The 16211-nt window shown below is 39.0% G+C and overlaps 1 protein-coding gene across 6 annotated transcripts in view; it reads right to left on the bottom strand.

Moving 5' to 3' along the window:
• LOC124168433 (tRNA-uridine aminocarboxypropyltransferase 2) overlaps window positions 1-15343 on the bottom strand; it is a 35823-nt gene extending 20480 nt beyond the window's left edge. Inside the window, exons 1-4 of one of the 6 annotated variants that reach the window (XM_046546659.1) lie at window positions 14539-14835; window positions 14047-14164; window positions 7892-8092; window positions 7616-7808 (exon numbers count right to left, since the gene is read on the bottom strand). In XM_046546659.1, coding sequence (XP_046402615.1) covers window positions 7616-7808; window positions 7892-8092; window positions 14047-14114 — 462 coding nt within the window. In that variant the 5' untranslated portion in view covers window positions 14115-14164; window positions 14539-14835. Of the gene's footprint in view, window positions 1-7615; window positions 7809-7891; window positions 8093-8350; window positions 9008-14046; window positions 14165-14312; window positions 14516-14538 lie in introns of those variants that run through there. The other 5 variants (XM_046546660.1, XM_046546658.1, XM_046546655.1 and 2 more) reach the window with 5 other exon arrangements.
• Between the last annotated feature and the right edge of the window lie 868 nt (window positions 15344-16211).

Genomic DNA, 16211 nt, shown 5'->3' with positions numbered 1-16211 from the left:
TTTGCCCTCCAATGTTTTGGTCTATCCACCCCATATTACGTGTCACAGTGTTGTTCAGTACCAGCTTGGTTTAACAAGTGCTCCTAATTCTCGGGAAAATGCTCGCTATATCAGGCACTTGTTATACCCTAATATGCCCATCGATTCCCATAATATCCTGCACTTGCCACTTTCCTTTTGTATGAGATACTAAATAAGATCTAAATTTGCGACAACTTGCGAATTAGCATGTAATTTTGCAAAGAGAATACTGCACATTACCAAAAACCACACACCCATGGCTAAGTGTTGCCCAACATGTAATTTTGCAAAGAGAATACTGCACGTTACCAAAAACCACACACCCATGGCTAAGTGTTGCCCAATGTGTGGTGATGTGGTCAGATTTGGAATCATCCAGAATTGGTAAAATGCATCTAATTGCTGTGCATTGGCAGAAACCACATTCCAGAAATAGTAAAAAATATTCACACTGCTCCAACTTACAAGAGATCTCATACAAGTAGTTTTGGGTTTGATTTCTCCATCATGATATAATTGCATTATCATATTAAGATATTGTTTAAGCTAATGGCACCAAGTGAATTCTTCTCATTTTTTAACTTTAAGATTCTAATTTCTGCTAACAACATTTCAAACCCGGCATTGGTATCTAAAACAGTGTAAATCATTGTGGCATTAGAAGAATGTTAAATATGAGAAGAATATACTCACTACAATGGTAATTCATGTACTCACAGTCCGTACAGGAAACTGCTTAACCTTTTTGCTGCATAACCTGACTGGATAGTCACTTTAAACAAGATGTGAAATGAATATTCTTTTGGCGTAAATTTCTTGGAGAGGCTTCCTTCGACTATCAAGTTACAAATTTAATTTTTATCTTTTAATTGCAAAATTAGAAACTGAAGCTTTAGTTTTTAGCTTTTCATTTTATTGCTAATACTTCAGAATAAAGGCTAAATTCAGACAACTGAATAAGACTACAGATTTATCAAAATTAATCCATCATTTTGCAAAAATTGCTTGATCTCATAACAAACTCATTTCTTTGAAATACGAAATAGAACATTGATAATTCAGAAATCTAGAACAACGGAAGGTTCCAGTGTATTTCAAAATTTCTCCTCCTTTTAAGTCACATTGCCAAAAATACAGCTATCTAAGTGCTTTAATTGCTATTTCAAAGCCTGGCTTGTCTTCAAGCAAATACCATAAGAGCTACTACTCTAATTTGCCATTTTCTTCAAAAAAATTTTAATGTGTGACTTTGACTAAAAATTTTAATGGAAACTTAGGTGAGGTGTTTTCAAGCAACGGCATCAATATATGATTTCTATGCCTCGAACTTTCCAGACTTACTTAGGAAAGGAATGGAAGTGGGTTGAAGATCACATTGCGAGTGACACACCCCATTAACCCTTTCCGCGCGGCTGGACGTGAATTCACGTCCAGCGATTCCTAGCTAATGGCGGCCCGACGTGAATTCACGTCCAATACCCGGCGGCTTTAATAGCGGCACCACTGCGTCCAAGTCGTTCGGAGGGGCTCTTGCAGGCTCACAGCCGTCAGTTACAGCCCTACCATCGCTTGGGGAAGGTCAGTTCTTCTTGCTGGGGTGAATATTACGGTCGAAGACGCTTTCACTTGGAGGTACGTAAACATTTTTTTTTCCTTGTTCCATTTCATTTTCTGTTGTAATTATGCGTGATTTGCCTTTTATTTACCTAATTGTGCGTTGATATATGTGTTATAGATATGTATTTTGATAACTAGGTTTATGTTTTTCAAGTAAAAAGAAAATGAAAATTTTCAGTTTATTTTTTTTTTCGACTTTTACGGCGATAAATTTTCGTTATCCAAAATATTCTTCGAATATTCTTCACGTACTAGCGATGAAATATGGCGATGAAGCATTGAATGCATTTTTTATCATTTATTGTGCATAGATCCTATTTTTATTTTAAACACCCATGTACCGTGTATTCATTATTTCTTCTTATTACTTCCTACACAAGATACTGCAGCAGCAAAGAATTTATTGAAGAATTCAGGAGCTGTAAACATCCCGATCCTGTGTATTGATCAACTTTGTTTCCTTCGTCTGCCTTCAATTTGGGTGAGTTAATGAATCATTATGTTATACTTTTTTTGCTTCAAAATATTTTTTTGCGAAACGTAGCTATTTTTTATTTTTGCTCATGTAACATTTTCATTTATTTTGTTTTTCAAATGACAGTTATGCGCTCCTAAATTTTTATATTTAATCCTCGGACCAGTGCATTACAAATTCATGCATAAATTGTTAATTTTTCTTTGTAAACTCGTACCTATTACTAGTAAGTATAAGCACATATTGCCTTCATTACTGAAGGTTGAAAGTGTTGTTGCTGTTATTTGTGATTAATTACCACTGTCATAATGCTGGAAACATAAAAAATAAGACACGATATCAAAGAACATTTTGGTATTCTTGTTAAAATTTTGCGGTCCTCGCTTGCTGCGTAACAAAATATCTTTGTTCATTACGAATGAAAATAACTTTGTGTTCTTGGTATCTGCATAATCAGGAAATCAAGAAAAAGAATTATCCGTGGGAGTGTTGTCATTCCCGTTAGAGATTTGGCTGTTCAGAAAAGGATGTTTTGAAAGTTGGAGTTGAAGTGGTCGCTAGCAATATCTTTAGTAGTCTTCGACATTTCACTCTTTTCAGATACCTTTCACTCTCTCCGTATATTCTTTTGTTTGATCAGTTGCCGGGGTGCCGCGCGACCTTCTTGGCCCTGCTTTCGGAAGTTTCGCAGACACAAAGAGGGTTTATTGCCACGTGAAAAGCATTAGGGATGAGGGTGTTGGGGCGGAAGAACCCTCAAGCAGGATGGCGTTAGAGGATATTTTCTTATTATGAAGCAGAGTTCAATGGTCTACCGACTGGCTCGGGGATTCCCTCTGAGAATATTTCGGAATGCATGTCATCTCCCAGCGGTAAATAGCTCTGCCCATGCTCTGTGTAAAACGGGACGGCCGCTGGTCTCCGGGTACCTGCAGGTTCAACCCTTATAATCCTCCGCAGGCAAACACCCTACCCCGGCCTATGACAATGGGAGTGGAGTAGATCTGAGTTATTCTTCGGCATTTAATAGCATAGCGATACAAGCTAAATGTTTTCTAATGAATGCTACACATACCATATTTAGAAAGTTTTTTTTAAAATGATGGAAAACGACACCAAACTCGCCATAGTTTTTTTTAAATAAACAAAGATTTTGCTATATTCGCTAATTTATTCATTCATCATTGAACCAATATGTTACTAAAATCAGGTCTTTCTTTTTTTTAATCGAGATCTTATAAATAGTGGAAAATTTACATTATTATCCAAAATGTTTTTTTAGTCCATAAAAGTATGCCATCATACTATGCTTTCATTTATCATGTTTCAGAATGGTTAAAACTCGGGGAGGAAAAAAAAGGGGTGTGGAGCAATCCACCCTTAGGGAGAGTCCTCAACCCTCGACTTCTCAAGTCAGTCCCCCGCGTACTCCTGATCCTCAGGATAATACGGAGGACATTCCTCCACCGAAGTCGAGGAGAATGGCAGCTTCGGGAGTAATAACCTCCACGGAGGAACTCCGGAGGCTGCTAGAAGAGGAAGATGACAGTGAGGAAGAAGATAGTACCTTCTCCGATGAAACGGATTACAGCGGGAGTGATAACGATGATTCGGAGGAGGAAGAGGATCCCTCGCAGGGTAATGACTTGCTATCCCCAGATTCAGGCCTCCCGAGTACCTCTTCGCAAGCCACCACTGCCAGACTAAGACAGACCACCTACACCTGGACTTCTGACAGACCGACAATAGACCCCATTCCATTTACCCAGACCCCTGGTATGACTGCTTCACCTCAAGGAGACCAACTAACCCCCGACTTTTTTAATCTTTTACTGACTGACAGTATCCTCGAATTGACTGTGAGAGAGACAAATAGATTTGCCGACGAGCTGAAGGCGCAGAATGTAGCCCCGAAAGCAAGGATTGTTAAATGGAAATCCTTGACGAAAGAGGAGTTCCTTGTATTTTTAGGCGTCCTGTACCACATGGGAACAATCAGATTAAATAGGATATCGGACTTCTGGAGCAAGGACTTCCTATTTAACTTTCCTTGCTTTCGGGGATGCATGAGCCGTGACAGGTTCTCGGGTATTTTGCAATGTTTGCACTTTGCGAAAAACCCAGAACCTGGTCAGCCTCAGCCAAATGACCGACTATATAAAATTCGCCCCCTAATAGACCTCTTTCATGACTCAGTAAGTAATGCCGTGACTCCGACGCAAAAACTCTGCGTTGATGAGTCTATGCTTCTCTGGAGGGGGCGACTTGTTTTCCGAATGTTTTTGAAGGGGAAGAAACATAAATATGGAATCAAAATTTATATGCTAACGGAACCTTCCGGTTTAGTTCTCAGATTTATCGTTTACACAGGATCTAGTGACGCTGATGTAGGAGGCCGAGGCCACGTTGACACTGTTGTGAATAAGCTAATGGAGGGTCACCTTGATGCTGGCCATTCATTATTTATGGATAATTATTACAACAGTGTCAATTTGGCCCACCAACTACTGGAGCGGAAGACCTATTGTACCGGAACTTTGAGAACTAACCGGAAGGGTAATCCTCCCCAAATTAATTCAAAAAAATTAAAGAAGGGGGAAGTTGTGAATGCCTACACTGATGACGGTGTCTGCGTCATGAAGAGGAAAGACAAGAGAGAAGTACTGATGATCAGTTCGCAGTATAGCGGCGAAATGATCGATGTCCCCCGCCGAAGGGGAGGGGGAACCATACCCAAACCTGAGGCAATTGCAAGATACAACGAGGCAATGGGGGGCATTGATCATACTGATCAGATGATGTCCTATTATCCAATTGAGCGAAAAACTCTCAAGTGGTACAAGAAGTTGGGCATTCACATCTTCCACCTTCTCCTCCTCAATAGCTATTATTTGTATAAGAAATTACATCCCAGATATTCATTTTATGACTTTCGGCTTTCGGTAATCAAATCTTTACTTTCACCTGCTTTCACTCGCCCTTCAGGCCCTTCCCCTTCAGTCCCTTCCAGAGGCGTAGGCTTATCAAGGCATTTCCCTCACACCCTTCCAATTGACGAAAAAAGCAAGAGGAACAGAACGGTGCAAAGAAGGTGCCGGGAATGCCAGAAGAAGGGGATAAGAAAAGACACAACGTTCTTTTGCCCTGCTTGCGAGGGACACCCTCCCCTCTGCGTCGACACATGTTTCACGGCCTTCCACGAAAATATGCGGTTGTAAATATTTGTACATAATAATTGCAATGATGGAAACTGTATTTTTTTATTTGTGTATAAATAATATGTTTTTTTTTTGCTCTGCAGTCTGATGAAGTTGTAATTTCTGTTCTATTTTTACGTTTTTAAATTTGTAAATAGTATTGTAAAAGGATTTTGTGCTTGTTTTGAATTTGTGCGATTGCATTTTGTGTATATTATTTATTTGTTTAGCGCTATGTAAAAATAAATTATGCTTGTTTTAAAAGTTTTTTTTTCATTTATAAATCCTGCTAGAAACTGTGTTAGTTCTTGCTGCAAAATTTCGTAACGAAATAAAAAAAAAATATTAGATTCAAATGTCAAAATAGCATACAACATATTTCATTCTATTATTTCACAGAACATAAGAACGAGTGCGAGAAATAGCTATTTAGTCGTTGTAGTAACCGTTATAGCAGATCGCGTTTTTAGCAGAAAAATTTCAGCATTTGCAAAATAATTACAAAATTGATAAAGTATGACTATGGAATTTTAAATCAATATAAAAATAAGACTTCATATTGCATAACTATATTTGAAAGGCTTTGCATTTTTTCCCAGCAATAGGGGTAGCTAAAAACTTAGGAGAGATATATGGTCGCAAAGGGGCGTTGATACTACCCTGCATAACTCAAAGCGGCCTCAAGCGTATGGCTGAGGACGTGAATTCACGTCCGTTGAAAAAATTTAAATTTTTAGCATTAAAAATTTTTTTTTTTTAAATTCCTGAAGAATAATTGTTTCTTAGGTACAGTATTACTGAAAAACCCAAAAAAATGCATTCAGTCAGGGGAAAGCTATACAAAAAATAGCCTCAGCGTTGAAAGGGTTAATTACTTAAAATATATCTGAGGCGACCTGCAGTTCTATGATAAATGCATGGCACAAGAATGATAACCGTCTATTATCCCCCTTGAAATACGATTGCCTAATTTTCCATTCATTACGCCCCAACTGTCGTGAAGAGGAAGGAGGAGGTATACCAGCATCTTTTAACTACATGCACTCATTTTGCAGCAGCGAGAATCTAAATTTTGTTAAAAACAAGTTTCTACAGATGGCATTTTTCCAAGTGAAAGTCCTCTTTTCCGATAAGAAAATCATCTTTTTTTAAATCCAAGAGTGAAATAGGCAGTTGCTTCAAGCACAGGAGCCAAGCCGTATCGGACATGTCAATCCCTGTTCACAAGTAGACGTTCTCAAGACATTTTTGACCCTTCCTATTCTCTGTCCGTTTCATGTTTTTGGGTGAGCTGGTGTGGCTAAAGCAAGTGGGCCGAGGTGAGAAAAAGTTTCTAGACACATGACTTACCCTTTGCCAATCAGCAGACACCAAGCATGTTCTAGACCTTTGAAAATTCAGTTGCTCTCAGACCTCTGTTAATATAATGAATCTGACGAATTTAAGTATACCGGGACTAGCCACGGTGATAACTTTTACGGGAGTCACCCGCAATGCACAATTGTGCGAAAAATCCACAGTGGAAAAATCATTCGCCTTGACCGGGATTCGAACCCGGATCCCTCGATTTCCGGCCAAGTGCTTTAGCCAGTTAAGCTACCGAGGCGTCATTCATCCCTGTGGAAATTTGTGGACTATACCGGACAAGGTGGTATGGACTGCTGAGCATATTATGCGAAGAGAGAACACCTATATGTTTTCAAAGTTCGGACTTTAGTCTCTGGCTGTGGCGCCGTGCGCACGATTTGGACTGCTCGTCGCATAATATGCTCAGCAGTCCATACCACCTTGTCCGGTATAGTCCACAAATTTCCACAGGGATGAATGACGCCTCGGTAGCTTAACTGGCTAAAGCACTCGGCCGGAAATCAAGGGATCCGGGTTCGAATCCCGGTCAAGGCGAATGATTTTTTCACTGTGGATTTTTCGCATAATGAATCTGCTTGTGGAGCAGTGTTACCAAACCTTACCTGCCGCATTCAGGAAGGAAGGGGAGAGAGAGGGAGGAACTCCCTCTGAATAAAACTCCCCAATTTTACTCCTTACAACCGCCCTAATTTGAAAAGTAAAATAAGCTGCTAAAACTATGGTAAAAAATAAGTGCGAAAAATGAGCATCCTTTCCCAATATGTCACGTGTCCATTGCCTATTCATAAACACATAGCAATATAACACAGCAACATCAGCAAAAATTTTATTTTACTTAGGAGGCAAACTTAATGCCAACATTTACTCCAAAATACACGCCAACATGCAAAGAACTGGTTATGCATAAAGTAGAGTTTATACCCACAGTACTCATTACCTGCTTAAGACTTTTGAGCATTGGGCTATTGTGATAGATAGATCTTGCTTGGTCCCAGGTACCATCAATAACAATTAGGTGCTGAGGACGCTGCCTGCCTTCTCCCACAACTTCTGTGATATCTTTTGCATCTCGCGAAGGGTACAGTAGCACTGAATCTTGAGAACTTAAAATTTCGTAGAGACTGCCAGATCTGAATAAGTAAAACATGACAAGTTGATTTGTTGATTGTTCTAATGCTCTAGTTCAATGATATGCATTACAGGAATAACATACCTGTGCAGCTCTTGTGAATTGGAAGGAAACTTTTTTCCTTTGAAGATGACACAGCTCCCCGCCTCGAGACTTTGCATCAACATTGGCACAGTGCGAAGGCATCGGCGTTCTTCGGCTGGATGTTGTAAAACAACGAGCCGGCAATGTATTTTAAGCCGCGTAGCAGGCAAAAATGGGCACCAACAAACAGCAGATGGACGGCTTCGTAGGCAGGAAAATAGCGATCCAGAAGTCAGTTTGCATTGGAATTGGAGCATGATTCAAAACAAACCACGCACTAATAGGCTATTTTATCTAAGACAAATTGGTGCATGAACCTTCACAAGATGAATAGTTACTTGATAATGAAGAGCGCTAAGCATTCAAACGATACTGATGATTTTATTCTCAAAGTAATTGTCATTAAAAATATTAAAAAAGTTAAAGATCCACAAAGAGGGTGAATGGAATAAAACTCACTTGCATCTAGAACAAACGTTACGCATTCGCGGTGGGTCAGCAGGAATACCGGATAAGTCGGCCCACACTTTTTCAACAGCGAAAGTATCTTCCATTCTGTTGATCTTCACCAATCATCCATCACATTAACTTTTTAGAACATATTTTCAACCCTTCTGCTCTCAATAATTGTCGTAATCAGCATCTTTTATTTACAAATCCCAGCGATACGATCGGAAATGACGCAATGATCCAAAAACAAGCCGCAAGGGCCTTGATCATAACATTTTGTGAACGTACGAACCTGACCAACCTCGCATGAACCTGACAGTACGCTACGCGAGTGTCACTTGTTTCCCTCTCTCCCCCGCAGGCGGAATGATCAGTCTCACCAACATCAAAATTTTGTACTTTTCGTCTCACGCAACATGTCAACCACAGTAATTTTCACCCGCACCTTACAATCTCAACATTTAAAAACGTTGAAAACATAGTCACGGTCAAATATGTATCCTTAAAAACATCTATTAATGCTGTTCACATCATTAGCATCACATATATTTACCCTCGCTTCAAATTTACCACTGAATTCCTCATTACCAGGAATTTAAGCCCACAGCAAAATCAGAGAAAATTTCATTTCTGACCCTGAGGCAAAGTTTGATGTGTGATGCCTAGTGAGTTGGTGGTATCTAAATTCCTGAGTAACTCTTACAGCAGATCCCACAACGCAATCCCCTGCACACAGGACCACCCCCCCCCCTCTCTGCAAGGCTAAACGCTAAACTACAGTTCTCACAATCACATTAATACCATTTTAAAAGTAAAAGGAGTAAGTATGAATTAATTTAGGTAATTTAAATACAGAGGAGCCCCAAAAAAGTGGACAATAATAATCTGGATTGTTAGAAACACATAAAATGTTTATATTTGTTCACAAATAAAGAGATATCAGTGGTTTACTATACTATTGCTTTTGAACAAAATATGCTAATCAATCGTAAGTCTTCTAGAAAGAAATATGTGATTAACTCTTTATTGCTGAATACCCATGTGGCGAGGATTTTCTTCACAAAAGAACGAAAGCCGCACATGTGCTGCATCAATGTTCCAAAGCAAACAAACAAAAGCCACATATATGCGGCACAGGTTGGAGGAAAGTGACTGCCGTGGATATAATAGACCTAGCTATGTGGTTGTCCCTCATGGCCCAATGTAGCACAGCCCAGGTCCTTCCTCAGCCACTCACATACAACTTTCCTCACCCATCTACACAGTCACCCACTGCTATTTGCAGTTTTTTCTTCAAAAAATATTTGTTGCTTATCAATCTAGAGTTAGAAATTCTTTTTTCGCTTATCACATGGAAATTTCAAACAGAGTTCTGGCATTAATATCATTGAGTTCAGTTCCAAATCAGTCGATATGGAATAGAAATATACTAAATCCGACAAAATGACCGTTAGAACTTTGTTTAAAATTTCTTCATGCTCATAAAAATATAGGATATTCATAAAAATAGGGAATTCATTTTATATATATAACTTAAAAATCGAAGGGAACAGCAAATATTTGCTAGTATAAAGTACGGCTATATCATGATATACGGTCAACTGAATGCATTCAGTTGACCGTGGACTTGTACTGTGACGCAGTCCTTAAATCCTTCTAGGGTGCGGACAGCAGCCAAGGATAGGGATGGGTGTCTCACTGAGTTGAGTCACAGTCTTAGGACGGGTGCAAACTTCTGCCTTCTGTCGAAGTGAAGGAGTTTGTAAAGAGGAGGGCAAAAATTTTTCAAGGGACTCATAATGTGGAAGAATGCTCCACTAGCCTCCCGTGCAAAAGGGTTAAAAATCCCATAAATGTGGATTACTATTTGCAAAATGATATGGGCCCAGAAGAACAGTAAAAGGAGATTAAGTGCCCATTAAAGAAAAATACGAGATTTAAAAAAACAAGATATGGCTGCAATACCAATTCAATTACCGATACCATCAGCTGAGAATTTTTCACATTGGGCATTTCAAGTCAATGCGATTTTAGAAGAAAAGAGAGAAAGAAGTACTACCCAGACAAATCAACTGCTGGTATACAAATTGCATAGGTGCCGACTCCATGGGGCCTGAGGGGGTCGAGCCCCCTCAATAATTCGTTTGGGGGGGCGGAGCCCCCCCAATAATTCAAGAAATTAATTAAGTTATGTAATGCTTTGAAAAATCACAAAAATAAGTTGGTATTTTTTATTTTCCTTGTTTGACGATAGTTACCTTTTAAAATAAATTCAGTGATGATATAAAACAAATAATTATACGGTATTAAACAGGTTAACTGAAAAAAGTGGTGTGAATCGCGATAGTGTTTCGAGGCTGCGACACACTTTGAACTTTTCCCGATGCGTGAACCTTCGGGTACAAACTGGCGGGCCAAGAGGGATGTAAGCTGCCTCCCGGTTGATTTAAATGGAAGAATGGCTAATTTTATAAGAATGGAAGAATGACATAAAAAAATGTGTCAGGCTTGTAGAGTTTCCCGAAGTGTCGAGTTATAGAGAGTCGAGTTTTCGGGGTTCTAATATGGATCATATGACCCCTCGAAAAGGCTTTTAAAAAACTTTAAAACTCACTATTTTTCATCTAAAATTTAGAAAATTTCCCGAGGCAAGACCCGCGGTATGGGCCCCCCCAATATTTTTTATAAGTCGGCGCCCCTGACAAATTGTAAATCTCTTCTACAGGTAAAAATTGTATTAATGTTTGTAAACAATTTTGTAAAACTATTATATAGCAAAACCTTGCAAATAAATCCATTGCACATAATATGATTGTAATATAGAGCTAAAATACAAGTGAATTCCAATTTTTAAAACCATTGTATTTACTTTGTGCAACAAGAGAAATTCGATTGTATTTATTTTTTAATGAAGCACTGCTCCGCTGGTGAAGTGAGTTAGATCATCAAGTTCTTCAGCAAGCTTATTTACTTTGGTTCAGTTTTTTCCACAATAATCCCCTGAAGGTGCTCATGTAGATTTTCTTATTGATTCAGAGGCAATGGAGCACTTCTCAAGTAAAAATTTCTCCCATGAAACTTGACTGAAACTGGGCTGAAACTACCTTGAAACTCACTGCCTTGCTTCTATGCTGAAACTGCATTGAAATTGAAACAAAACCAGTGGAGTTTGGAAGAGGAATGGCAGTGCAGTAGCAGTGCAATTAAGAACAAGAAAAGATAGTATGGAGTACTAACGCCATTGACTTCATCCAACACGTCTCTAAAATTGATATCCCCAATAAGTGCTTGTTAGTGTCTTTTGATGTGTGCAATCTCTTCACCTGTGTCCCACCCAAAGAAGCCGTAGACATAGCAGAATCTATTCTCGTCCAGAAACGTGTGGCAGCTCCCATTATAAGTGACTTGTGTGATCTATTGAAGATTTGTGTGTCTCAAAATTATTTCAAATTTAACGGTGTATTTTATGAACAGCCCAATGGATTGGCCATGGGCTCTCCTTTATCCCCTCTCCTGGCGGACATATATATGGACTTTTTCGAAAGGAACCTGTTTTCCCCCAATAATCCACAGACCAAAAATGTGCTATCCTGGCATCGATATGTGGACGATGTGTTTTGTATTTGGACTGGCTCAATAAGACAACTAAAAATGTTCCTATCTTTTTTGAATTCTTTGGACCGCAATTTGAATTTCACTTACGAAATAGAAGAAAATAACTCTCTCAACTTCCTAGATCTTAAAGTCACTAAGGTCAACAATCACCTCGAGTTTTCAGTCTTTCGGAAAAACTCCTATACGGACCAAGTGATCCACTCCAGTTCAAGACATTGTTTTTCCCACAAGTTATCAGCCTTTCACAGCATGTTACATAGGTTGCTGCATATTCCGATGTCCCCTGCCAAGTTCAATGAGGAATTAAACACAATTAAACTAATTGCTAAAAATAACGGATACAACGAACAGTTAATTGATAGCTTATATCGGAAACAATTAAAAAAACAAGCAGTGGGAGAAATTTATGGATCCCGAACGCGACAAGAATCCACGGCCAAGTGGCGCAGAATCCTTTTTTTAAAGGACATTGGGCCGAAGATATACAAAAAGGTGCCTAAGGTTAAAATTAAAGTTGCGTTTTACAATAAATCCAACATAAGGAACATTCTTTCCCTCACCAAAGATCCCATCCCAAGAGAAGAAAGGAGTGGGGTGTATAGACTAAAATGTGAATGCAACGCGGTGTATGTTGGGCAAACGGGGCGACAATTTCAAGAGCGGGTAAAAGAACATCAAGCCTGCCAGAGAAATAAAAAGACTACTTCACAATTTGCTATACATTTGTTAGATAACAATCATCAAAGTGATTTTGTGTTTGAAGTGCTTCATTATGAACCTAAAGGACCTAGATTAGACGCTTTGGAACAAATGGAAATTTTGCAGCACGTACGTTCGAATGACAACATTGTAAACGAATTTTTGTATGACTACCATTCCCCTCTTTTAAGCCTCCCACTCCTAAATTCCTGAGCTAATGACATGACGAACTCTTCGGCCTCTCTCTCTCTCACCTGAACCCCCCCCCCTCCACCTGCCGTGCCCCCCATAAGGGAGCCTCCTCCCCCTAACTTCTTCCATACCACATGACCAAGGTTTTTTCCCCCCTCCCTCTTCTCTGTTAACCAATCCGTTCAACCTAATTACCTTCCTCCCTACCCCTCCTTGCCTGGTATAAAAGGATGTGATGGACCTCTGTAGAGTTCACCTGAGGATGACGTCTAACGTTGAAACCATGGTCGTGAATAAATATTAATGTGAAAGTACAAAGTTCTTCTTTCTTAATTTAATTATGAATCGCTTTCACCAAGTTACGCCTCAAACAATTAATTTCAACTATTACTTGAAAAAGAGAAACACTAAGCAAAGTATGGAGGACTGAAAATTACTGTTGACACCGAGATAGTGCCACAACTTATTATTTGTCGGAAGATTAAAGCAGAGTGGTAAAGAAGTAATTTTTGACAAAGAAGGAGAAAAAGTAATAGGTAGATCTGTAAAATTGATTGCAAGGTAAATATACCCTTTATTTAGTTGAATTCAATCTTGTCAAGAAGCACTTAATCTAAATATATCTTAGTTGACCTCGTGAGCAAATAGTCTATTCAGATCTTTTTTTACAAGATTCATTGATTCACTGTGGACCTAAGCAGGGGCTCAGCTAGGAATAAAGGCTATAGGGGAGGTTTCAGGCGCAACTAATACTGGGAGGGGGTGTGGCATACCCGCCAGGGTAAGCGGGAGGTGCAGGGGCCCTCTGCCATAAAAAATAAAGATAAATGGTTCAAAATGGTGAGTTTTATGGCATTCTGAGAGATATTTTATTAATACTTCCACTATTCTATAAGTAACATTAATCCAATATTAAGTAAAATAGATTAAACTTAAAAATTTGTCTGAGCTCTGGGGGGGGGGGGTCTATCCCCCAAAACCCCCCCTCGCTGCGCCACTGGACCATAAGTACTAAGTGAAAGAGTTTTTCATCTTCATAGATCTCTGGTATCAAAGGCTTTTACCTAAACATGGTTTCCACAATCCCACACAAAGGGTGAATGAAATTTGTTCACGAAACATATATGCTGTGAACGGAAAGAAAAACTAGCCAGTGCTGCTAAACATTAGCAAATGAAAAACATCGTCTTGCAACTAACCTGAGATCGTTAATAAGACTCAAGTCTACACAGTGCCGCTTCATCCACAGAAAAATTGCCCAGTTCATTCTCTGACAGCATTTGCCTCTCCTGTGGCATATTATCCAGAGGCCATGTACTACAAAAGCAAAGAGAATTTATTACATTATTTTGGTCCCTTTGATCCTCTCCAAACCCATTTTATGTTAACTTCATATAAGATATGTTCGCAATGATCCAGGTCATTCCATATCAATTCAGCCACACAATTCGTCTTTGGTTCTCACCGATTTCGAGGAAGTTTGCCACATATCATCAAAGAGACTGTCATGAATTGAATGTCATAAAACACTGAATTTTTTCCTGTCTTATTGAAAACATGAAATTTACCGAGCTCCGTCCAAATCGGAGTCGGTGGGTGCCATGGTCGGAGTCCGAGTCGGTTGGAGGGTGTGGTTGAACTGGCATGCAATAACGCTTTTATTATTAACTTAAATTTCATTATCTACTTACAAAGCGTTTGTTTTCATCGTTTATCACCGACAGTATTGATCAAAGAGTTTCCTTACAAACATAAAAGACTGCGACCGTATAACAGTTTCAAATCACGGAGCAAAACCGCTCATGCTTTCTGATATGAATTATGACGTGGGCTGACGTAGTTGTTCGACACAAGATATGACTCACTCATATGGGTTAGGAATACAACTTTAAGCATTCGAAATAACAATAAACTGCATCAAATAGACAAATCATCAACAATTGTCACTTTATGACAATAATCTGTACAATATACACTTATTCACACTCAAAATCGCCTCGACGAAAAATAACATTTGAGCAACGAAACAATTCTCGAAAATGACGTGCATTTGAAAGATTTTAATCATTTTGAATATTACAGCACTGATTTGTTGGTACTGATTGGCCGGTTATCATATACGCAACTTATCTGTAATTTTCTATAGCATTTTATTTTGTTTCAATCAATGGTCATTTTCGCCGATTTTATTTCTTTCGACGAGTTGTTAAAGATTAACTTCAATGTTGACTCTCTACTGCCACATAAAACTGAGTTATTTATAGTGGAACGATTCTTATAAAAAAAAAAGCAGAACGGGCACTATTCAACTTACCTCATCCCGTCGTTTACTAATAATTAATGTACTACTTAACGTACGTGACACGCATGACTGCGTTTTGCGTATCATTTGGAGCATTCGTGTTTTTTTATTTTTCTCCACTATATTCAACATCTCCACTATACTTCCGTCTTGTCCAGTATGAGTGGCAAAAATAACATATAGCAGTGGGGAAGAAAGTGCGCTATGGGTTGCTTCAGTCTTGAATGGGAAGCTGAGAAAGAGTGTGGTATATATACACCTAGTGAAAATCTACCTAAATGTACAGAGCTGGTACCTAAGGGAAAATATTTTGGGAGGGGGGGGGGAAATAGGGTTAAACTTCCTCCACCTCCTTGCTTATTTCCTGTCACCGGGAAACGATATGAAGCAGCGCAAACACTCCTATTCATAGGCGGATCTAGGGGGGTCACGTGCCCCCCCATACCCTTAAAAAATATGCAAGATTTTTAATATGGTCCCATTATCATTGCATTCATATTGTATTACAGGGTATCCTTGTGCCCCCCCGGAACAAAATCCTGGATACGGCCTTGCTGGTGCCCCCCCAGAAAGAAATCCTGGATCTGCCCCTGCTCCTATTGTACATAAAAATTTATATAATTAAATTAATTCTTTGAATGCCATACATCTTTGGATTTCTTCACTGTATTTTGATTGTGATGTCCCATTTATGCCTATGGTGTACAGTGCAATATGCCTTATGGAGGATAGAATAGAATAGAATAATTAATTAGTCCAAAAGACACTGTACAAAATAAAAGTATAGAGTAAGTGCATAGGACACGTCAAGAGAAAGAGTGAGGAAATCACAAAATCAAGGAGATCAAAATCAAGGAGAAATCACAAAATACTATTGCAAGATCTTTTGTGAGAGGCTGTGTATGGATATACTCACTCAGCACACGCTCAGAATGAAGAATTAGTTCTCAAGGGAAACAATCTTCTTCAAAAGCGATTACTGCGAAAGAAAAATACTTCAGGGCTATACTGAGACAGCCTTACTTATAAAGTTTACTCCCAATGCTTGTAGGACATTGTGAT

The sequence above is a fragment of the Ischnura elegans genome, chromosome 11 (genome assembly GCF_921293095.1).
Source record: "Ischnura elegans chromosome 11, ioIscEleg1.1, whole genome shotgun sequence".
Lineage (NCBI taxonomy): Eukaryota > Metazoa > Arthropoda > Insecta > Odonata > Coenagrionidae > Ischnura > Ischnura elegans.
Note: the sequence above shows the minus strand (reverse complement) of the source record. Positions and strands in the feature narration are given on the sequence as shown.